The 25,285-nt window shown below is 41.8% G+C and overlaps 1 protein-coding gene across 1 annotated transcript; it reads right to left on the reverse strand.

Annotated features, from left to right (window-relative positions):
* Window positions 1-2,355: 2,355 nt before the first annotated feature.
* On the reverse strand, window positions 2,356-25,267 carry LOC135460412 (creatine kinase S-type, mitochondrial). The gene is made up of 10 exons (XM_064737223.1): window positions 25,207-25,267; window positions 22,929-23,102; window positions 19,307-19,505; window positions 17,822-17,917; window positions 15,728-15,949; window positions 13,788-13,873; window positions 9,446-9,569; window positions 5,807-5,941; window positions 5,350-5,475; window positions 2,356-2,588 (listed from the first exon to the last, which is right to left on the reverse strand). The coding sequence occupies exons 2-10, from the start codon at window positions 23,078-23,080 to the stop codon at window positions 2,469-2,471; spliced, it is 1,260 nt and encodes a 419-aa protein (XP_064593293.1). The 5' UTR covers window positions 23,081-23,102; window positions 25,207-25,267; the 3' UTR covers window positions 2,356-2,468.
* Window positions 25,268-25,285: the final 18 nt, after the last annotated feature.

A 25,285-nucleotide genomic window follows, 5' to 3' on the forward strand; every position in this document is an offset into this window, starting at 1 on the left:
TTTTGCATTACAAAGATCCTTGACTGGATACCCTTAAGGAAACTGTGGTGGATTGACCTTGTCTGGATACCAGGTGCCCACCAAGCCAGTCTATCACTCCCCTTCCTCAAATGGGCAGGAGCAGAAAAAAAAAATATGACAAAAGACTTGTGGGTCAAGAGAAGGACAGGAAGATCACTCAGCAATTACCATAAGAGGCAAAACAGACTCGATTTGGGGAAATTAATTTAAGTTTATTGCAAATCAAAGGTCAGAGTAGGATAATAAGAAATGATAATTAAAAAAAATCCTAAAACACCTTCCCCCCTCCCCCCCTTTTCTTCCTGAGCTCAGTTTGTTTCCTGAATTCTCTACCTCCTCCCTCCAAGCAGTATACAGGGACAGGGAATGGGGGAGCCTGGAGCACCTCCTCTCCCTGTTTCTTCACTGATCTTGGTATCTGCAGAGTTGTTTGTCTCACATATTCTCACTCCTCTCTTCTGGCTGCTGTTGCACAGAACCTTTTTCCCCTTCTTAAATGTTATCACAGGAGTGCTACCACCAGGGCTGATTGGCTCAGCTTTGGCCAGTGGCAAGTCTGTCTTGCAGCTGGCTACAACTGACTGTCAGACATGGGGGTGTGGATGTGACAGCCTGGTCAGAGAGTGAGAAAACTAGATTAGTTTTCCCAGGATCAGCTTGTGAGACTTTAGAGAGTTGCAGAGAAACAATGATAGCTTGTTATTATAAACAACCTGCAGGTGGTGTTTTCCTACTCTCTGTTTTCCTGTCTTACTCAAAGACTGTTTTTAAGAAAGGTGTTTTTGTTAATTAGCCAATCAGGTGAAATGTATTGATTAATTGACCAATCTGGTCTATCTGTGTTGGAACAATATATGAAGGAGAGATTTTCGAAGTAAAGCAAGATGCTGTGCAAACCAGCTTTCTGGTGAGTCTGTCTCGTTTCTTACTCAACAGCGACATGGGGGAAGTTTCTGACATCTTAAAGAAGCTATCCCTGTAGCTCTCCCCACTACCAAAACCTTGCCATGCAAAATCAGTACATGAGCAGATACTCTCCTCTTCTACATAGCCTTACAGATACTACTCCCAGCTCAATGTCAATACATACAGCACATTCACCAGAGCATGTTTTGAAAGGTTACTGTGAAACACTGAATATGTTTCATATGCAAAAGATAAGCAAAGGGACTCCACTGTTTTTCCAAGCTGCTCACCACATGGAACAGTGGTCAGCACTGAGAAGCTTTTACTCAGGGTACTGTATTCCAGTACATCCTGGGCACTTGGGTGACTGGTGCTGGAGCCTGGTCCCTATTACCCATGAGCAGAAAGCTGCAGAAAAAGACTGGAAGAGGTAATGCTGGGCAAGTTTCTGTTGGATACAGAATATCAGAAAGCTGATATTTGTTACTTCTGATTTTAGGTTCAGCTTGCTGCAGTCTAAGGCCAGAGGTGGTACCTTGTGGAGAAATAGCTACGTGATAAGAACCCAGCTAATCTGAGTTTCTGCACCTGCAAAAAACACTGTGTCCTTGAGCATGGCTGTAGTACGATAACAAGTAGTGAGAGACGTGAGAAAAAGAAATGTAAGTTTTAAAAAATGAGGAAGAGCTGATATTGTAGTATAACTAATAGACTGCTTAGCTTACAGAATATGCATGAGCTTATTACTTGTTGTAAATAAATGTCTGGTGCTCTCTTCAATAAAGGAAGCTTGCTGATTCTCACATTGAGGGTCTCGAGCCTCCTTGCGCTGCAACAGTACCTGAGGAAAACACTTGAAAGTGACCTGGTGAATGCTCTACCAGGGCTAAGAAAGTCTGAGGGTTTGGGATGACATAGCAAATAAGTTTGTCTGCAAACCAGTCCTGGACAGAGAAGAGACATCTCCCATACAGAGATGCCAATGAGTTCCAGATGACAGGTCAAGTGGCAGACTTCAGAGACTGAAGCCTCTTGCAGCTGCTTGCTCTAGTTAACTTTTGAACATGGTGTTGAATGCTGAAAAAGTAATGAGCATGTTGCAAGCACCTGCCCTTCAGACTGAGAGATTTTTGTACTCTGGATAGGCATTTAAGACAAGTGCTTCTGTGAATAAAACTCAGGTGCTCAGAAGTCTGCATAAATATAGCCATAAGTGTACATACAAGCCAGAGTTATGTATTTGTGCCTTTTGCATGATTCAGGTAATACTTTCCTTATCATCAGCCAAGAAAGAAAGGTTCAAAGCCTAGGTAAAGGTTGCTGAGAAGACAAAGGGAAAAGGGAAGCAGTCCCTACAAAGTGGTTGTCCTACTAAAGCTGCACTAAGACTATTTTCTGTTAGTGTGACCAGGCATCTAGAGAGACATTGGGTATCAGGCAGTGTTTTATTAAACAAGGTATTTAAATAGAGATATACAGAGGTGCCTTTCTGTCAAAATGGCAGCCATATTTTTTATCATTAACAGACATCAGCCACAAGATCACTTCCTGCCAAACTGAGGTAATGGTGGTGGTACTTTAATGTCTTGACCTCTTTCCAGTTTCTTCTCACAGTCAACTAGATAGTTGACTCCATCAATGACAATCTGAACTAGTTCTACCTACAACAAGAAAAACAATAAGAAGAAAAGATTTAGGCAACACTGTTAATAGAGGAAGGAAAAAATTGGCTTGTATGGCAAAGACTGCAAGTAAAGCCAGACCCAAGGAGAACCATGACCTGGACACAGAGATCACACATGCTGTGACACAGGAAATATAGGTCATGCATCGGTCGAGTGGAAGCCCATAGTAATTCCCTTCTCCCTACCCCTTCTCCTGTTCATGCTGAGCTTGGCCTTCTAACAGTAGAAATTTTCAAATAGTCCCCTAATTTCCACCAAATTCTGCTCCTACACATATGCCTATATAAATAGACAAACAGAAATGCTTATATAAAAGGTTTAGGCTTGAGTTTAGACACCTATTTCAAATATTACCACTCTGAGAATACAAGATGCTGAGAACTACAGTATGCCAAAGCCATGGATTCCCATTTGCTGTGTTCTCACAATTTACATATTAGGACAAAGAAAGTGAAAAGGCAGTGCCATGGATGTTTAGAGTCACTGGGCAGTTCTCTCTGAAGCAACAAATGCCAGTGTAAATAAAGAGGCTCTGGTGTTTTGCCAACAGCATCTTGTGAGGTTTGGATTAATACCTTTATCCAAATGTGTTTGAGCTTAAAAGCTATGGAACATTGGTCTGACATTTGGTAGATGACTGTGAAGACTACTGGCACTTTTTCTTTCTTCTGTACAAAGTAGGATAGTTGTATTTTCTTGATGGATAGTAATGAGACATATGAGTAATACTGAAATGACTCAGAATCATGCAGAGCTCTCCCTTACTGTTTAGCATGCTTAAAGCATCTGTACATATGTGCTTACTTCTTGATGTTTTAGACTGTTGTTTACCGATATTCTTGTGAGATACAACAGCTTTATTCAATATACAGTCAGTACTGTAGAAGAAAGAATGCACTGCATCCAAATGGACACTAGTGAATTGCAGAGGATAATCTATACATCATCAACCGTAGAAACGAAAACTTACTCTGTGATATTAAGATACTAGTATAGTTTTGTGCTATTTAATTTTAAAGCCATATAGTTCTTTGAGGGACTGAAAAAGCAAAAATTATGTTCTCCTATGAGAAAACAGTCAACTGAAAACTAATTGGAATGGAAGTGCAAGGAGGGGAAGAGACACACTCATTTCCCCAATCCAGTAGTAGCATGAGCCTTGAAAGCTTCTGGAGACTAACTTGCTGTGGTAAGTTGACCTTGGCTGGATATCAGTTGCCCACCAAGCCACTCTATCACTCCGTTCCTCAGATGGAGGGGGGGAGAGGGAGGGAGGGCAAGAACATAACATAGGAAAACACCCTCATGAGTCAAGATAAAGGCAGTTTACTAAAGAAAAAGCAAAGGTGGCACACATGCAAGCAATGGGAAAAAAACCCAAAGATTTTATTCTCTACTTCCTGTTAGCAAGTGATCTATGACCTCTTCCCAGGAAGCAGGGCTTCAGCATGTGTAGTGGTTGCTCCGGAAGGCAAACACTGTAAATAATGAATGAATTAATGCCCCCCCCCCTCCCCTTTTCTTAGCTTTTATATCTGAACAGATGTGATATGGTATGGAATATCCCTTTGGTCAATTTGGGTTAGCTGTCCTGGTTATGCCCCCTCTCAAGATCTTGCCCACACTCAGCCCACTGGTAAGGGGGTCATAATGTTGGAGACAGCACTGATGCTGCACCAGCGCTGCTCAACAGTAGCCAAAACACTGGTGTGTTATCAACACCTTTCTGGCTACCAATGCAAAGCACAGTACTAGGGGGGCTGCACAGGAGAAAATTAATGCCATCCCAGTCAAACAATACAGTGAAAGTGCATGACTGAATCCTAAAAGGAAAACATCATGTTAATCCACTCTTAATGTCAGTGCTTGATTCCCTGTGTAGGTTAGTCCTAAAATCCTGCTTCTTTCCTCAGCATTTTGCACTGGACACAGCAGATACCTGTCCAATGTACAGTATGCAGCTCTGTTCCCAGTGTACAACTTCAGTGAACCTCATTCAGAAAAATGGAGAGGGACTTTTTACAAGGGTGTGTAGTGATAGGACAAGGGGGAATGGGTTTAAATTGAAAGAGAGTAGGTGTAGATTAAATATTAGGAAGAAGAAATTCTTTACTGCAAGGATGGTTAGGCACTGGCACAGGTTGCCCAGAGAAGTTGTGGATGCCCCATCCTTGGAAGTGTTCAAGGCCAAGCTTGATGGGGCCCTGGGCAACCTGTCCTAGTTGGTGACATCCCATCTAATGGCAGAGGGGTTGGAACTAGATGATCTTTAAAGTCCCTTCCAACCCAAACCATTCTATGATCCTATGATTCTTAGATACATAGCTCATGCCCAGCACTGGAGAGACAACCTGTATACCTATCTCATAGCTGTGTAGTCCAGGAGGTATTCGGGTATAAAAGTTCATGCTGTGATGCTGAGAAACATTGTCCCAAGGGAATTCTGTTACCACAACCAAATCTTTCTAGTACCTGCATGCTTTCAACAAAATGCTTCAGCACATGATGTAAACCAGTCACATTTATGGAACTCGCTCAGGAACTTGTCATATTTGGCAAACATTGCATGCACTGTAGTAATTTTTTGTTGTGTAAGCTGTTTCATTTGATTAAATTCACAAGGAGAAAAAACTGCCATAACTCCAAAAAATGACTGAATTCTTAGTGAACTCAGATGGAGGGAAAGAGTCTTAGTGCAGATCTGAGTTTAAAGGAAGGAATAAAACAAACAAGTTACCTCTGATCGACCCATGCGGTCCAGGTTGGAGATATCATACACGTCTGCTACAGCTGCTGTGTCCACTCCACCAGTGCCACGCTTCTGTAGCCTCAAGTTATCCAGGATTTTTGGAAACCTGGGATCCTAACAGAAGAAACAGGTTTGTGCATATTGTCTTTTGCCTTGCTTATTGTTATTATCCATGATCTAATACCATCTCCAGAATGACAGGCAGAGACAATTTCCTCTGTCTTTGGATTCTGGCCTGTGTTTGTCTGCTGAGTAGATTAATTTCCATAACAAATATAATAATTTTCATAATACAAGTATGCTCAGTCATGCATTATGCCTGGGACCTAGCTGCTGCACATCTTGCAAACATCCAATTGCTGTAAAATTTCATTTTTTATTTGTTTATTTATAGATCACATGAAGACCTGATTTATATCACTGGCCTTTTAAACAATTTATGTACCTTGCTAAGCTTTGGCAGCTTTACATGGACTCCAGCACGTAAACCAGTTCCTAGGTTCGAAGGACAAGTCAGAACATATCCAAGACGTTCATTCCACATGAACTCCCAGCCTCGTTCTTTAATTAGTCTTTCAACCTATGAAGGCAAAAAAAAAAAGAGGAAAAAGAAAGAAATGCATACATCTATCTCATCTTCCGAGTTATTTATAGATTAAATTCTTTTCACTTTGTGTTGATGATTAACTTCACAATTTACCGATGGAGGTGCATATAGATATACTCAAGTAAAGTCTGGTTTGGCTCTAGTATGAGCCTTTGTATTCATCAGGCATCAAGTTTACCAGTGAATATTACAAAAATTTCTTCATCATTTTCTAACCGCCCTTGACTTGAAAGCTCTTTAGCACTTTTATCACATGGCCTTAGCCCATGAAACTATATGGTCACATAATAATTTTTTACCTATAGTATAAATGATTTTCTGGCCTAGGTGTTTTTAGAGCAAGGTTGCAAAGCACAAGTCCAAACATCTCAAATACTGTGGAACAAACAAAAGGAGCCAAAGCCTAGTTTTATATAATTTTCTAGGTGATTACATGATGCTAGGTGAAGGACACTTGATTTTTCAATGCCTAAAATTCATAGCCCTGCTTCCACTATGAAAAGACTACATAGGTCCTCTATAATGATTTTTATTAGTAATTCTAAAACCCAGTTACAAAGGAGACTGAAATCATTATCCTCAGAAATATCATAAAGGTCTATTGACCTTTGAATAAGCCACTATTCTGTCTACTCAAATACACTTCTGAGACTTAATTATGTGACCCAAATACAATTTCAGTTCAGTAAAACCACTGTCAGAAGATAATCAGATACCTATGCCAGTTCAAGTTCACAAGTCCTCTGCAATATAGGCAAATATTTCCATTCTGCAGAAGAATACAAAATAATGGACTCTCCTGACATTTAAATATTGTGTGAGGACGCAGAAATTGCTTTTAAGAAACTAGATCTGATTTCCTGCCTCATACACTTGCTCTGGTCACAGTTTCCAAAGCTATCTAACCATATGTCAATGTCCAGAGGTCCACTTCTCTTGAACAAGAGATAAGCACAGTAGCAGAGGAAAACATGGAAACAACATCCACAAGCTGTCACTTAGACCCCAATCCTGTACATCATTCAGTCTCATGGATATGCCTAAAAAGCATACCAGATCCTAGTGAACCACCCAGATGCCAATGACGCATGCGCTAGGCACTTTTGTTTTTCCATGTTTCCAAACTCACCACATACTCAAAATTTCTTAGAGATGCTCTGAACTCACCTTCAGGGACCATTTCCTCAATCAGATAATCATAGAACCATATAATGGCTTGGGTTAGAAAGGACCTTAAAGATCATCTAGTTCCAACCCCCTGCCATGGGCAGGGATACCTTTCACTAGACCAGGTTGCTCAGAGGCCCATCCAACTTGGCCTTGAACACTTCCAAGGATGGGGCATCCACAAGTTCTCCGGGAAACCTGTGCCAGTGCCTTACCACCCTCACAGTAAAGAATTTCTTCTTAATATCTAATCTAAACCTACTCTCTTTCAATTTAAACCCATTCCCCCTTGTCCTATCACTACATGCTCTTATAAACAGTCTCTCTCAATTTTTCTCGTAGGCTCCCTTTAGGTACCGGAAGGCCACAATTAGGTAAACCCCATAGCTGCCTCTTTTCCAGGTTGAACAAACCAAATTCTTTCAGCCTTTTCTCATAGTGGAGGTGTTCCACGTCTCTAATAATCTTGGTGACCTCCTCTGAATTCGCTCCAACAGGTCAATGTCCTTCCTGTGCTGGGGACCCCAGAGCTGGATGCAGCACTCCAGGTGGAGTTTCACATTAGCATAGTAGAAGGGCAGCATCACCTCCCTTGACCTGCTGGCCACATTTCTTTTGATGCAGCTCAGGATACAATTGGCTTTCTGGACTGCAAGCACACATTGCCAGCTCATGTCCAGCCTCTCATCCACCAGCACCTCCATGGCCTTCTCAGCAGAGCTGCTTTTGATGTGTTCATCCCCCAGCCTGTATTGATACCAGAGGCTGCCCCTACTCAGGTACAGAACCTTGCACTTGGTTTTATTAAACCTCATGAAATTCCCATGGTCCTACTTCTTGAGCTTGTCCAGGTCCCTCTGAATGGCATCCTGTCCTTCAGGCATGTCAGCTGCACCGCTCAGCTTGGTGTCATCTGCAAACTTGCTGAGGGTGCATTCAATCCCTTTGTCTATGTTCTTGATGAAGACATTGAATAACACTGGCCCCAATACAGACCCCTGAGGGACACCACTCACCACTGATGTCCATTGGGACTCTGAGTCACTGACCACTACCCTCTGAATGTGACTGTCCAATAATTTCTTATATATCTAACAGTCCACTCATCAAATTCATCTCTCTCCAGTTCAGAGAGAAGGATGTTGGGCAGGACCACGTCAAAGGCTTTACAAAAGCCCAGATAAATGATATCTGTAGCTCTTTCTTAGTCCACTGATGTAGTCACTCCATCATAGAAGGCCACTAGGTGGGTCAGGCAGGATGTGTCCTTGGTACAGTAGTACTGGCTCCCTTGAACCACCTCTCTGTCCTCCGTGTGCCCTAACATAGCTTCTAGGAGGATCTGTTCTATGATATTCCCAAGCACAGAGGTGAGGCTAACAGGTCAGTAGTTCCCAGGGTCCTGCTTTCTACCCTTTTTAAAGATGGGGACAATGTTTTCAATTTTCCAGTCACCTGGGACTTCACCTGACTGCCAAGACTTTTCAAATATCGTGCAGAGTGGCTTGGCAACTACATCAGCCAATTCCTCCAGGACACTGGGTTGCATCTCATTGGGTCCCATAGACTTTTATACATTCAGGTTCCTCAGGTGGTCATGAACCTGATCTTTACTTACAGTGGGAAGCACTTTGCTCCCCAGTCCCCATCCTGCTGTATAGCCACAGGAGAAGTGTGGGAAGAGAGGTTGCCATTGAAGACTGAGGAAAAAAATTGCTGAGTACCTCAGCCTTCTCATCCATTGTTACCAGTTAACCAGCACTGTTTATCAGGAGGGGTACACCTTCTTTGACTTTCCTTTTCTGGCTAATATACATGTAGAAACATTATAGTTCCCTGCTTTCCCTACTTTGCCATGTGGTATTTTTTTGGGGTTTTTCTTAGGTGAAGGCCTGTGCTGGTGGCTTTGAAGCAATGTGGGAATGTACAATTGTATAAGCTATACAGCAGTTGGGGATTTCCTGAGAAAGGGGAGTCTAGAAATCCAGAGAAGCTGGAGTGAAAGCTGCTTTTCCAGAGTGAGGCAAATAAAGCAATTGTTCCAAGGAAAAAGAAAAAACATTTCTTTAGTCATTCAGTGCTAAAGATTGTAATGCAAAAGCTAAAATTACATTTTACCTATTTTTTTCTACAACTCAGCTAACAATTTATTTCCTTCTTTAACTGCTATTAATGTGGGTTGCTACTTGAACTGGTGTTACTTTATTTTGTTGCTTCTGGAGATGTCAGTTCAGTGTTAATCATGCTAAGTAATGCTGACAACAGCCCAACAATAAACAAACAGGTATACTAAATTCATTGAGTTACTACCTCTTTTAAACCGTGACAAAATCTTTCAAACACCCGCTTCATGTTGCCACCCTTTTCCATGGAGATCACCCTGGTGTGGTCCTCTTCATTAATCCAGACAAGAAATGTCTTGTCATTGTTATGCCTGGTTGAGAGAAAAAAACCAGCTTTAAACACAAGATAGGCCCTGAAAAATAACTCTCAGTATCCTTAGTTTCATTACAGTCTTTCAGGACTGTGAAGAGGTTAAGCACTACAAAATAACGTTGCTCTGCACAGTTAAGGATGCAGTTAAGCTACATTCACATCTTAATTCCCCCATGCCAATGGAATCATGCAGGTTTCTCAAGTCACAGTGAGAAGAGCAGTTTTCTCTGATTACATCATGCTGCCCTGAAGCTGAGCTATGAAGAACATGTCTTCAAACATTAACACAGTTGGGATGTACAGCTGCTAAGGGAACAGGTAAAGGGAGAAGCCAAATTCTGTATCTTCAGTCCCTGGGGATGGTTTTTACTGTTGTTAGAAAATTGTGCAGTTAGAAAAAAACCTGAGGGCACAGCCACATGACCATACCTAATTGTATTGTCTTCTAAATCAAATCTCAGTGCCTTTCATATCACTTTATAACAATGAATTGCCACATCAGTCAAATTATATGTCTGAGGAAAACAGCTACATGTTACTTCTGGACACTGCATTAAAGATGCTGGCTTGGCAATTAAGATAATGCCTACAGAGAAGTTATCTATTCTTGTTCCAGAGAGATTAGTCATGACTAGGTTTCTAAAGTGCTAGATCAAACTTGAGGTCAATTTTCCTTGCTTTTCCCAATTTTTTCTATCTTTTGCAACAATTTTTCTACAGAATGTAGAAAGTGATTGATAAGATTTGTACATAGAAACAGTAGAATATGACCAAGCTTGAAACATGTGAAATTTGCAACTTCACTGAGAGCCTAACTTGCCACCTGCCTTTTACTGCAGCTTGTTTTTCACACGTTGACAATGCAAAACTGAATAGGTGCAAGCATCCTGTGGCCTGACATTATAATTACACACTATAATTACAGAGAGGTCCAGTTATTTAATTTTCAGTCATGTACAAATATTCAGGGTAGGATTTTCCAGAGACTGATGTTTTCCTGACTCAGCTTCTTTAATTAAATGAATCTTCCCATTGCATTAAGGAATGCTGAGTGATACCACAACACAGAAAAAAAAAAAAAATCTGTTCTATGGCAATACTGCATCATGTTCAGAAGCCTATCCAGTATTATTCTGATAAGTTAAACCGACTATGTCAGGGAGCATGCACTGTAAAACCTGACAAAAGCCTGTGGAAATAATTTCATGGTGATTCACAGACTCTTTCTAAAATCAATTTTTTATGTTGAAATAGAAAAAACATATTAAAAAACCCATAGAAGGACCCTTGTTTATGGTGCTACATTGTGTTGCTGTTATTAATGATAGTTAATGTAGAATCATAGAATAATGGGATTATTTAGGTTGGAAAAGACACTTAAGATCATCAAGTCCAACCATTAACCTAACACTGTAACGTCCACCACTAAACAATGTCCTTAAGTGCCACATCTACATGTCTTTTAAATACCTCCAGGGATGGTGTCTCTATCACTTCCTTGGGCAGTCTGTTCCAATGCTTCACAACCCTTTTGGTTAAGAAATTTCTCCTAATATCAAATCTAAACCTCCCCTGGTGCAACTTGAGGCCATTTCTTCTTATCCTATTGCTTCTTACCCAGGAGAAGAGGCTGACCCCCCACCTCAGGTAGTTGTAGAAAGTGAGAAGGTCTCCCCTCAGTCTCCTTTTCTCCAGATTGAACAAATCTGGTTCCCTCAGCCACTTCTCATCTGACTTGTGGTCTAGGCCTTTCACCAGCTTTGTTGCCCTTCTCTGGACACACTCCAGAACCAATACATCTTTCTTGTAGTGAGGGGCCCAAAAGTGAACACAGTATTTGAGGTGTGGCCCCACCATTGCCAAGTACAGGACAATCACTTCCCTCGCCCTGCTGGCCACACTATTTCTGATACAAGCCAGCGTGCCATTGGTCTTCTTGGCCACCTGGGCACACTTCAGGCTCATTCATATGGCTATTGACCAACACCCCCAAGTCCTTTTCTACTGAGCAGCTTTCTAGACACTCTTCCCCAAGCCTGTGGCATTGCATGGGGTAGTTGTGACCCAAGTGCAGGACCTGGCATTTACCCTGGTTGAACCTCATGCAATTGGCCTCAGCCCATCTATCTAGTCTGTCCAGATCTCTCTACAAAGCCTTCCTGCCCTCAAGCAGATAAACACTCCTACCTAACTTGGTGTCATCTGCAAATATATTGATGGTTCACTCGATGCCCTCATCCAAATCATCAATAAAGATATTAAACAGAATTGAACCCAATAGTGAGCCCTGAGAAACATCACTTGTTAGTTTTAACTCCATTCACCACACCTCTTTGGACCCAGCCATTCAGTCAGTTTTTTACCCAGTAGAGAGTGAGAGTACACCCTTTCAAGCCATGAGCAGCTAGTTTCTCCAGGAGAATGCTGTGTGAAACTGTGTCAAAGGCTTTACTGAAGCCCAGCTAAATAACACCTGCAGCCTTTCCCTCATCTACTAAGTGGATGACATTGTCTTAGAAGGAGACCAGGTTAGTCAAGCAGGACCTGCCTTTCCTAAGCCCATGCTGGCTGGGTCTGATCCCCTGCTTGTCCTGTACATGCCATTTGATGGCACTCATGATGATCTGCTCCATAATCTTCCTGCACACCAAGGTCATGCTGACAGGCCTGTAGTTCCTCAGATCATCCTTCTGGCCCTTCTTGTAGATGGACTTCACATTTGGTAACTTCCAGTCAACTGAGACCTCCTCAGTTAGACAGGACTGCTGGTAAATAATTGAAAGCAGTTTGGTGAGTGTCCACTCCCTCAGTACTCTTGGAAGAATCCCTTTGGGCCCCATTGAGTTTTGTATTTCTAAGTAGTGTTGCAGGTCACTGACCATTTCCCCTTGGATAATGGGGCTTCATTCTGCTCCCTGTCTTCCAGCTCAGAGGGCTGGGTGCACTGAGAACAATTGATTTTACTATTAAAGATTGAGGTAATGAAGGAATTAAGTACCTCAGCCTTTCCTCATCCTTTGTCACCATGTTTCCCCCTCCCATCCAATAACGGATGAAGAGTCTCTTTAGTCCTCCTTGTGTTGTTAATGTATTTATACAACTATTTTTATTGCCTTTTATGGAAGTTGCCATATTAACTTCTAGCTGTGCTTCCTGGACTCTTTTGCCCTTCAGGACTGCCTCACAAGGCACTCTCTCAACCAGGCCCTAAAACAGGCCAAAGTCTGCCTTCCAGAAGTCCAAGGTAGCAGTTCTGGTAACCATATTTCTTACTCCTCCAAGAATTGAAAACCCTTATCCTTTCATGATCGGTGTGCTCAAAATGGCCCCCAAACATCGTATCATCCACAGTTCTTTCTCTTTTCACAAACAAAAAGTCCAGCAAGCATGTCTTCCCTAATTGGCTCATTCTCCAGCTGTGTCAGGAAGTTTTCTTCTGCACATTCCAGTACCTTCTAGACTGTTTCCTCTCTGCTGTATTGTATTTCCAGCAGACAAGTGGTAAGCTGAAGTCTCCAAGAGAAAAAGGGCTAGTGAATGTGAGACTACTCCCAGATGCTCATAGGATAGTTCATCTGCCTTTTTATCCTGGTTAAATGAAGACCACAAGGATATCTGCCTTGTAAGCCTTTTCACTGGTTCTTGCTTATAAACATGCAACCCTTTCATCACCATTGGCAAGCTCTAAACAGTCAAAACACTCCCTAACATACATGGCTACCCCATGGCCTCTCCTTCCTTGCATATCCCTTCTGAAGAGTTTATAGCCATCCATTGAAGCACTCCAGTTCTGAGTCATCCCACCATGTTTTCATGACTGCAATTATATCATAGCTTTTCATCTGTGCAATGACTTCCAGCTCCTCCTGTTTGCTGCCCATGCTGCAGGAATTGGTGTAGATGCACTTCAGCTGGGGTATTGATCCTTCCACCTTTATTGTGGGAGAAGCCCTAATTCCTTTGTGACTGTTATCAAGCTCTTCTATGGTTTTTAACACTTCAACAATCCTTGCATCATTTGTGTGTCTTTGCCTGTAAAACTATAAAGGGTTTTTTTTCTTCAATTAATCTTTTGAAACACTACAAAAATATTTAAAAACAAACTGAACATGCTATGAGTACCAGTGCAGAGTGACTGTGGGGTTAGGAGAAGCAAGGAGACTTGTAATACATTTTTTAAAACATGACACAAGCTTCTACATATCACACAACATACCAGATTCCTCTGGCATCTGGCCAGTCACGTGCCATCCCAGCACATGTTAGCAAAGGAGACACTGGCTTATCAAAGAGAAAATGGTCCTGGACACAAAAACAGGACCAGGAAGAGAAATAAAAACAGAGAAAGAGAAAGATACAAAATAAATTGAAGTTTATTAAGGGAAGCAGTATAACCCTGTCTTATCCATTTAATATTAAGGTAGTCAATACAATTAAATGAAATAGCATGGCTTGTGAACCTGATTCTTTCCTGACTTAAAGTATGAGAATAATGTTGATAACACACTCATGTTTTGGTTGTTGCTCAGCAGTGCTTACTCTAATTCAAGGACTTCTCAGTTTCCCATGGTCTGCCAATGAGGAGGTGCACAAAAAGCTAGGGGGGAGCATGACCCAGACAGCTGACCTGAACTAGCCAAAGGGATATTCCATACCATAGAATATCATGCTCGTTATATAAACTGAGGGGAGTTGGAGCAGCTGAGGAGTGGCTGCATAGTACTTACTTGCCAGCTGGGGTTAAACCACGACAGACTTGTCTGGGTCAAAGTTGACCTCTAGATAAACCTTTCAACCAAATATTATATGTATCCACTCATTAAAATAGTATTGTTAGCAATATGATATATGCATCTGTTCATTGGCAAAACATGTATTCATGTGTCCATATTGAGAAACTAGACAAGACCATATCTGGCCTTGTCTGCAGGTGTAGGAACAAAGACAACTCCCTTGGTTCCTCCTTGAGGCCTGGCCAGGCTTTGGGAGAAACCCAATAGGAGAATGAAACCAGATATTTCCATTCTAGAAATAATAGTAGCTTGTTTATTCAACAACATAAAAGCTGGGCTACTCTCACAGTGAAGTTGGAAGCCTCTTTTCCTGTAGGTGGGTGCACCTGTAGGATTTCCCAGTTACCAGGAATGGTCCTCCAGTCCTTTGCTGTGACAGTGTCTTCCTCCAGCTTTTGTGCAGATCTGGATGAAGTGGTAAAGTATTGTGGTAACTGGTGATGTATCTTTCTTAATCACTATAGGCATTCTTTTGTAGCAATGATTAGATGGATTGCTTAGCTTACCCTTTTGTAATTCTTTGCAGTTTTGTATTATAGTAAATTACACTAATCCTTAAGTTGGTGTCTGTCTTTGGTACTGACCCTGCCCACCATCAAAACAGCTATCTACTGGGAACTATCAATAATTACATCTTTCATTTTCTCTCCCAGAGAGCCAACCTATGGGGGAGATTTCCTTCCCTCCTTCCTCTGATTACAGTAGCATTTGAGAACTTTAAAGATTTTGAATACCCTTTGCACAGCCTTGAAACCAACCTGATTCTTGTGCTAGGAGCCAGCATGTTGCTGAACATGGTTCAGGTCTTGTTTAAGGTTAAACAGTTATTTAAGAACATCACCCAGGCATCTATCTCAAGGATGGATAGTTTTTAACGGCAGGGTGTGGGAAAATATGGGCAAGTACCCAGGACAGTGACCACCTTCAACATTTTGGAACCCCTGAAAATGTGTAGAATCCTGAAAAACTAGTAAATATTAGGAAGAAGTATGCTGTCACCCTGGCAATTCCAGAGAGATACAAATCACTGCAACCTGTTGGGGCCTGGCTAATGCCTACAGAACCCTGTTCTACACTACTCAGTACCCTCAGGGGGAAGACATCTCTGGATCTGATGACAAAATGACAGGCACTGAGGCTTCTACAACCCCAATGATAGACATTGTGGCTACTTGAGCCCCAGTGACAGGTCCTGCACTTACTCCAACCCCTGTGACAGACACTGCCACTGAACCAGAGAACCAACCTGTGCTGGTTGGTTCAGTTACCCCTATACACAAGAAGAAATAGACATGAAAGACATCTCATTTAGTAAAGGAGGACACGTGCAAAAGCCAGACATGTAACATGGAGTTATACTTACATCAATAAGCTGCTGCTGATCCTTCTCAGACATATTTGTCAAGCTATAGTACTTTCCAGAAAGGTCTCCTTTCAGCCCAGCTAGAGCAGTGACTACAACATTTTCCACTTCTCTTCTCTCTGCCCTGGTACAAGCTGGAGGAAGGCTGAGACCCCGAATGCTACGACCAGTACGTACTCGTGATGAGAGGACATATCTCTCATCAAATTGACCATGGGTGATCTGAAGTAAAAATGTTTTTTAATTTACATACAGTCACTCATTTTGTACATCACCATTTAAAAATCCCATCATAAAAAATGGGTCACCTTTCTGCCCAGGAATCATGACCTCTTCTAGATATCACAGAACATTAGGAACCCTTCTGTTTCAAATAATAAGGGTTTTTTAAGAAACTTCAAAGTTCTTTTGCTGACTGAATGTGACAAAGTAATCAGCTGATTTTTCTTAGCTCCAGCATGGAATATGAAAAGATCTGAATGGCTTTTGGAAACATGGATATGAACATGAAAATGCAGACAGATGTGGAAGTTCTTCTGAAAGAAGAAAGTCTAAGATGACACTAATCAATGCCATTATTGAACTATGAAGGAAATACTAAGCAATGGCTAAGACTTGACTCTGTGTGTGCAGAAGAAGGGGAATGTTTTCACTCTGATCCTTAAATACATGGTTAACTTTAGCTCATGAACAGGCTCACAGTGCCATTAGGCAAAGCCCCAAATGTTTTGTACCAGCTGGGATCAATATCTCTGTTAAGAACAAGGAAGGAATGCAACTAGTTTGCTGTTAGGTCCATGAGTGCACCAAGGATCTCTTCAAACCTCTTTCACCCTCTCTCCACTGGGTTTTATCCAGCTCTGATATTGCACAGTTGTGTAACCATGGATCCAACAACTTTGAAACTAGCTGTCTGAAAAAGATTTCTGAGGAGTTTCATCTGCAGTCTTTACACCTTGATTTGAGCTGCATTGAATTTAAGGCTCCTTTCAGTCCTTGTCTGAGCTACTTTGTAAGTATGCCTGTGCCTGGTCTTGTACCTTGTTTATCCTGACCCTGTCTCGCTGACCAGTCCTCAGACTTGCCTTGTCACTATGGGGTTTTCTGTCAATCACTGGCCTGTTGGCTGAACCTGATGCCTTAAGTTTTAGCTTTCATATTTTTCAGATTCTATACTGCCTTAGTGTGTTACTCTGAACTTCATATTAAATGCTAGTAAGTTCTCTCCACGGGATAGTTAAACAAAACAATCCTTTTCCAGCTTGAGAACCAGGGACAGCCTCGGGTGCAAAAGCATAAACAATGGCAAATTGAAGAAAGCAACCAGGAGGATGGGACTTCATAACCTGAAGCTGTAATTGGACAATTAACCCCAATACGTAAATAGACCAAAACTTAGAAAAGTGTGAAAACTCATGACTGTCGTCCATCTTGGGTGTAGCCCTGGCCAGGCTCTTGTACTGCCCAAGGTGTATCCTTTAAGGCCTTTTAATAAATACCTACTTTATTCTTTTAACTTTGTCTAGTCTCTGTTCTAGGTCAGCCTCTCTAGGCATCAAACCTGTTTACTGTAACTAGTCCTGTTCACCTGTTCTCTACTTGCTTGGGTACTGTGGAAATGTGCCTTTGGTGGATCCGCTGTTTTGCCTGTCTTGCTATCACTCTTGGCTCCTAGCTTGCTCCTTTTGCACAGTCTTGTACCTCTGACACTTCTGCATAATGTCAGGGTGTAATTGAATGCAGCAGTCAGGTAAAAGTGGTCCAGTAAAGAGAGGGAATTAGAAGAAAATAATAAGGAAGAGAAAGAAAGGCCATGTAGATGCTAGCTTGTCAGATGCTGAAAACCCCAGGAAATCTAAGCTGTAAACTAACAGGCTTGCAATAAGAAAGGACAGAAATGGAGCTCACTTCATTCAGACATACTCCCTTTGGGATGTGCCATTTCAGTAATTTGTGTCATTCCAGTTTCTTTAGCCAGTTTCCTCAATTTCATTGGAGTTTGACTGGGGGAAAAATGTACTATTACATACAATATCATCATTGTAAGCAGCAGCATTGAATTTTGATTTCCTCATTATTTTATTTAAATCCTACCTTGGATGCATCCAGGTCTGTGTGATGCTTCATTGTGCATGGATCATAGCCATTATGTCTCACTTTAATGACAGGGTCAAAAATCTCAGCAAATACCTATGGAGTCAAGAGAATCTACAAAAAGTCTTCACTATCATAGAAACACTTTATTGCACTAACTTCAGTCCCAAGGGAAATCCCTGGTACAGGCTCCTGGCTGATAGCCATGGATGTCAGCAAGTGCTGACTGGGGTAAATATAAAGGGAAGGGTCATATGTGGGTTGTATCTTTGAAAACGCATCCGAAAAAATTCCCTCTCAAAATCTATTTTCAATAGATCTATTGCTTATGTAGCAGATGGTAACTGCCAGTAGTTTGCCATGAGATTTGCAATTGCTCTGAGTTTCTCCTGTACATTACAGAAGCAGAACATGAAATTTCACCCTCTGTCTCCTAATAATAAATTGGGAGATTATTGGTGGTGGATTTCAGTCATTTTGACCTTAACAGTGTTCTATAGTGGTTGCTCACCTTCACAACAAAAATTGCACCTTACTTTAGTTGCAGGCTTATTCTAATTACCCCAGATAGGTACCATATGTGATGGCAACCAGATTAAATTTCAGGATTTATTAGCAACTAAAATACATGTTCAGTATCCAGGCAGCTTCTGCCCTGTTCTTAGGTCATATGAGAATATCTGTCTTCACTGCCATTGACTACTGGTGCTACTTAGAACCATTTAGCACATGTATGTCAACACATCACAATCACACCTTCATTCTGTTGTGCAGCAATAACTCTAGCAGAGCTTTTCAAGGCAGCCACTATGTCTAAATAAGTAAAACAAATCACAGAAGCTGGTAGTCCCAGAATACCAGATGTCTTCTTCCATGTTGAGCAGCCTAGCATTTGGGATACTCTTAAGAGATTATATAATAATATACTATTGTATGGTAGACTGAAGGAAGCAGATCACATAGGTCAATAAAAACAAGAATTTTCTTCTTTTTTATATACTAATACTGTCTTTGGCTTTTGTCAGGGTCCACTAGTTACGGCTTAAAGATGCCCAGCACTTCACAGAAGCCATTTTTTTTCAGTTCTGACACAGTTTTTTTTTACAGTGTAATTTATATATTACCTTTATTTTGATATCTCCTGCTGTTTTTCCATAAACTATGTTTACTATTAGGAAAGAGAGCAGTTGTTGGAGGCAAATAGAGGATTGCTCCCAAACAACCATATTTTATTGACTTTGACTGCAGTATAGAGGGCTCCTTTAGCAATGCCTCATATTCACTGTTTTTCCTAATGTAGAATAGCATTCAAATCCTCATTAAGAGTAAGGAAAATGTACATGATCTACCCCATATATATTCCCTGGGTCACAATTTTTCTTAGAAGTCCCTATTTGACTAAGAATATGTGTTCATATAATGAGGTCTTATGAAATATACCATACAAACTGAAAAAAATATAATAGAATTGTGAAAATACTTTACCTCATAGGATTCTTCATCACCTGCAACCATACCCACAGTTTTAATGAAAGGATGGCCAGGATTGTCAACCCCGGTTTGGATACACTGGTCTAGGGTGTAGCCATTGGGAGTCATCTTGTCCCTTAGCCTGGCATAAATTGCTGGTGTGAGGCATTCAGCCATGCAGTTGTTATGTTTGCGGAGATCAGGATAGTCTGCACTGAAGAGAAAAAAACATAATAAGCACTTAATATGATATCTTTAAACAGTAATCCTTGCTAGTTTAAGAAACTACTTAAGGGATCAGGAAATATGGAATACACAGCATAGCTGAAAAATATAATTAGTTCTTGGTTTATACCTATATTCAGTTCATGTGGCAAGATTTTTCTAGTGGAGGGGCTGCAGGAATGCCTTCTATGAAAAGAAATCAAGAGCTGCCTCCATGCTCAGAGACAGTTTCAGTGGGCTCCAAAATGGACCCCACCACTGGCCAAGGCTGTGCCAATCGGTGAAGCTGGTGGCGTTTCTGTGATAATATATTTAAGAAAGGGTAAAAGACACTGCATAGTAGTTGTGAGAGAGAAAATTAAGAAAAAATGTGAGAAAAAACAACCCTGCAGACATCAAGGTCAGTGAAGAAGGAGGGAGAGGAGGTGCTTCAGGTGCCGGAGCAGAGATTCCCCTGCAGCCTGTGGTGAAGACCATGGTGAGGCAAGCTAAACCCCTGCAGCCTATGAAGGATCCCATGCCAGAGGAGAATTATATGCCATGAAGGAAGGTGCAGCCCATGGTGAGCCAATGATACAGCAGGGTCCTATCAGGAACTGTGGCCCATGGAGTGTAGACCATGCAGGAGCAGGTTTTCTAGCAGGAACTGTAGTCTGTGGAGGACCCATGCAGGAGCAGTCCTTGAAGAACTGCAGTTTGTTCTTCAGAGGGATTCGCACTGAAGATCACTGTTGTGGTTTGACACTGGCCAAATGCCAGGCACCTAAGAAAGGCACTCACTCAGCCTCCCCTGCCACAGCTGGGCAGAGGAGAGAAAAAAAAAAAATAAATGAAGGGTTCATGAGTTGAGATAAGGACTGAGAGAAAACACCCCAAGGGCAAAACAGGCTCGGCTTGGAGGCGCAAAGTGAATTTATTACTAACAAAATCAGAGGAGAATACTGAGAAGTAAAATAAGCCCTTAAGAACACCTTTTCTTCCCCCAACCCCCCTTCCTACCGACAGTGCAAGGAGACAAGGAGTATGGGGTTGGGTCAGTTCATCACCCAAGGTTTTCTTCCACTCCTTGGGGAATGGAGTCCTTCTCCTGCTATGCTGTGGGGTCTCTCCCATGTGAGACAGTTCTCCACAAACTTCTTCAACATGAGTCCACTCTCACAAGCAGCAGTCCTACTGCACCTGCTGCAACATTAGTCCCTCCAAGGACAAACAGTCCTCCCAAAACTGTGTCAGCATGGATCTCTCTTCCACGGGGTGCAGCCCTTCAAAGACAGGCTGCTCCAACTTGGAAGCAGGGGCTCCCCCTCTCACTCCACTGGGTCTCCCACTGGACCACAGCCTACTCTAGGCATCCTCCCACTCTGGCCTGGGCACCTCTCCCCCAGGCTCTGAGTGGATCTCTGCATCCCCAGAATCCCCATGGGCTGCAGGGGGACAGCCTGCTTCACCATGGTCATCACCATGGCCTACAGAGCAATCTCGGCTCCGGTGCCTGGAGCACCTTTTCCCTCTCCTTTTCTACTGACCTTGGTGTCGCCATGTTGGTTTCCCCTCACATGTTCTTACCTCCTCATGTTCTCTGGCTAGGAAAAAGACTGTGCCCCCACTTTGTTTGGAATTTCTTCTTAAATATGTCATAACAGAGGCATTACCAACCTCTCTCATTGGCCCAGGTTTGGCCAGCGGCACGTCCATCTTCAGAGCCATCAGGGATTGACTCTGCTGGACATGGTGGAAGCTTCTAGCAGCTTCGTACAGAAACTGCCTCTGTGGCCCACCTGCTACCAAAAAACAGGCCGTGCAAAACCAACACATTCATGAAGGGCTCTATCCCGTGGGAGGAAACCCACTCTGGATCAGGGGAACAGTGTGAGGAGGAAGGAGTGGCAAAGTGTTATGGGCTGATCAGAACCCCCATTCCCCATCCCTGCCTATGCCGCTTCGGGAGGAGGAGGTAGAAGAGTTAGGAGTGAAGTCAAGCCTGGGAAGAAGAGGAGTGTGGGGGACAGGTGATTTTAGTTTTGTTTTTATTTCTCAATATCATACTCTGTTACAACTGATTGGCAATTTTAAAAATTATTCTTCCCTGAGTCAAGTCTGTTTGGCCTATGATGATAATTGGCCTCCAATCTCTTTGTCTTTATCTCCACCCACAAGGTTTTTAACCTTGTTTTCTCCTCCTGTCTTGCTAACAAGGGGAAGTAAGAGAGTGGCTGTGTGGACGTAAGGCAGCCGTACAAAGATGACCCATCGCAATACATTGCACTGAAATTTAGGAAGGGAGGTATATTGAAGTCACACAAAGTACTCCACACTGCACTGCTGGGCTACTCCACTAACAGACAATAGCAGTTTTCTGTTACTTGGAGCGACCAGACAAATGAATCCTTGAAAGTGTATTAAAACCTATTAAATCTCTGCTAAGATACTTACTGAGAATTAAAAGTGCTCTAACACTGTTTTGTTCAAGTAGGAAATTAATTATGTTTAACTGAATAAGAGCTCTCATTCTGAACTGAAATATTCTTACAGCTTTGTGGACATCAGTGTAACTGTCTGATCTATATCAGCTAGGAATCTATTAAAAAATATTTGAGGTTGTTTTAATGGTTTTATTTACCAAAAGCTGTACAATATAATAAAGCAGAGAAAATGAAGATTATATGCTTTCAGAAAGCATTTTTGTGAGTCAGATCACGTTTACCTTGTTTTGACAGCACTTTGCTTTATGCACAATCCCATTACTTTTATGAGCGTTTATTTGAACTAAGATGCTATTTGCCACGAGGGAAAAAAAAAAAGTCTGTCAAAGCCTGGTCCTTTTTTGAGGTGTTTTGTCTTTTCACAAATATGGCCAGCAAAGTGAGCATACATATTTGTAGTTCGTTTCTAATTATTAACCAACTAGGTTTTAAACAGAATTAGGAATATTTCAAGTACAGTAGTTATAGAAGATATTTCTTCACTACTTGTATAATTAAAATAATTTTATCCTTCCTAATATTAGAATCTATGCAACCAGACAGTCCAATATACACTGAAAGCATTCAAGAGCTGACAAGATAAAATAAGGACTGATTTTGTGCTTTGCCTAAAAATTGAACCATTTTTCAGGCTTGTCATTGTTTGGCAATGATTTTGTAAGTATATTGATATGATTGAACACCCCTGTTTTCTGTCCTTGAAGGCCATTGTCAGTGCTATCTAAAACTGGGGTTATTAATAAAGGATGCTGGGTTTTAGGTTGACAGTTAACAATCCATATGCAGACAAATAGATGGTGTGTTTGAGTGAGGGAATAGGTGCTCTAAAGCTTTAATGGAGATCTTCCTCCCCCAAAGAGTTAAACATCATGCCTAGCTCAGTTAGCTGGGCCCTATGCTCAGGTGACTAGTAAACCCAAAGAGCTTACCTTGGAGGGAAGAGTTTTCGTTTTTCTTGAACAGTAGCTTTAACATTTTGCTTATTGAAGAGGTACCCAGCAGTTAGGATCCCTGTGCCTGCTGCTGCAAAGGATGCAGCAGTTGCATGGCCAGCCAGGAGACGACAGAATGTGCTAGCCATTTGTCTTGGAAGGATACAATTTCTAAAAGAGAAGGCAAGCTGAAATCAACACAGAAGATCTCATGCAATGCAAGTGAAAAATAAACCCTCACTTTTAACTGTAGTGCAATAAATGAAGCAATAATTTTAATTATTGGTTTGCATTGAAACAGCGCATTAAGAAAAATGGTTAGAATTTACTGTATTTCTATATATATACCTCTGGTAGACTTGGAAATCAACTGATTTTTAGTGCTATATTTAGCACACAATTCTAAACCCAACACTCAGAGTATTTTAATTGTGTTAATGATTTAGGGCCATAATTGAATGCTTTAGCTTGCTTCATAGCAAAAATACATTACACAGAGGTGGCTTTCCACTGACCAAAAAGGTGCAATATTGGAGGAAAAATGGCAGACAAAAGTATATAACACAGAAGGACTATTTTGGGGAAAGGGGTAAGACCAAAGAAGGTTGAAATCATATGGGGGTTATGAATATTTCATTGTATAATCAGTTTTATAATGCTGATTGTAGATTGCATAAATTTGAGGCATAGAGTGGGGTAAGGCATCCTGCAAAGTCAAAAGTATAAATTCTATATTTTTGTTGAAAATGTTTCCAGGTGACTCTAAGTGGCTGTCCAGTCAAAAAGGTCAGATGTGGCAGGATATGGCATTAGGTAGGTGCTAAGTTTCAGTGCTATCACGTACAGAAACTCATGTGCCTTTTCATACAAGCCTGACCTGTTAAACACTTTGTGCTTTTTTTCCCATATGAACAAAGTTGAAATAGGCCAGAACTCATCAACCTGAAAAAGATACAGTTTGGAGGAGGAATAGGGTAAAGACCTAAGAATCCTGAGTGGCATGAGAAACATGGATAGAGATCAACTCTTCATTACCTTTTCCAATATGAGAATAAAGTCCAATAAAGACAATTAGTGGGACAAACATTCAAAACAAAGGTAGGCGACTCTTTATGCAATCTCACAGAATCACAGAATATGCTGAGTTGGAAGGGACCCACAAGGGTCATCAAGTCCAACTCCTGGCTGCGCACAGGATCATCCCCAAGAGTCACACACCATGTGCTTGAGAGCATTGTCCAAATGCTTCTTGAACTCTGTCAGGCTTGATGCTGTGACCACCTCCCTGGGGTGCCTGTTCCAGTGCCCAACCATACTCTGGGTGAAGAACATTTTTCTGATAGCCAACCTAAACCTCTCCTGACGCAACTTCAGGCCATTTCCTTGGGTCCTGTCACTGAGCACCACAGAGAAGAGATCAGTGTCTGCCCCTCCTCTTCTCCTCATGAGGAAGTTGTAGAGTGAAATCAGGTCTCCCCTCAGTCTCTTCTTCTCCAGGGTGAACAGACCAAGCAGCCTCAGCTACTCCTCCTAAGGCTTCCCCTCAAGACTCTTCACCATTTTTGTTGTCCTCCATTGGACACTCTCCTCTTCTCAAAGGATACTGTATATGCAAGACATTTCTATGGGTTCAACAGGAGACTGAACAAGTACATGGAAGAAATGCATTGTAGGCTTTAAACAGACACGTGAAAACAGGAAGCATACAATCATCTTTCAGAATAACAAATATGACTAAAGAAAGCAAAATAAGATGACATCTTCAAGCCACAAGGTGTCACTTAGCAGAGGCACATTATAAGCAGCATTTTCTGGATCAGTGTGGAAAGATGGCTGGGTGTAAAATTAGACGAAACTGAGAAGCTATATTCACATCCTAACAGAAGTTATAACAGCACAGAAATTATAGGATAATATACAGTTGCTGCTCCCTTGGTGGAATGTGGTTGGCATGCTCAAGACCCATTCCACAATAATTCCCCATACCCACAATCTGCAACCATAGCACCTGCTAAGGGTGATGGAACAGAAGCTGGAGTGAAAACACTGCAGCCAGGCTCTATTGAAATCCTTGCAGTGAGGGGAACGCAATCGTACTTTGCAGCTGATAAACCACATAGCACCTGTCAACCAAGGGAGATAGAAGATGTCTTGCTACCAAGCCAAAAACTGTTGTTGTTATATTTCTAGAGTCCCAGCTCTCAGGCTGCCACAGCTCTCGGCTATCCTATCTTCTATCATGTCTTGTTGTCGTTATATTTCTAGAGCCCCATACCGTCAGTGTTGTCTTACAAGCAGATCTTCACAGCACTATTGCTCCTGCTTCTTCATCAGAGCTCTACCAGGGCTCTCCC

Source organism: Zonotrichia leucophrys, unplaced genomic scaffold (assembly GCF_028769735.1).
Source record: "Zonotrichia leucophrys gambelii isolate GWCS_2022_RI unplaced genomic scaffold, RI_Zleu_2.0 Scaffold_39_496844, whole genome shotgun sequence".
Lineage (NCBI taxonomy): Eukaryota > Metazoa > Chordata > Aves > Passeriformes > Passerellidae > Zonotrichia > Zonotrichia leucophrys.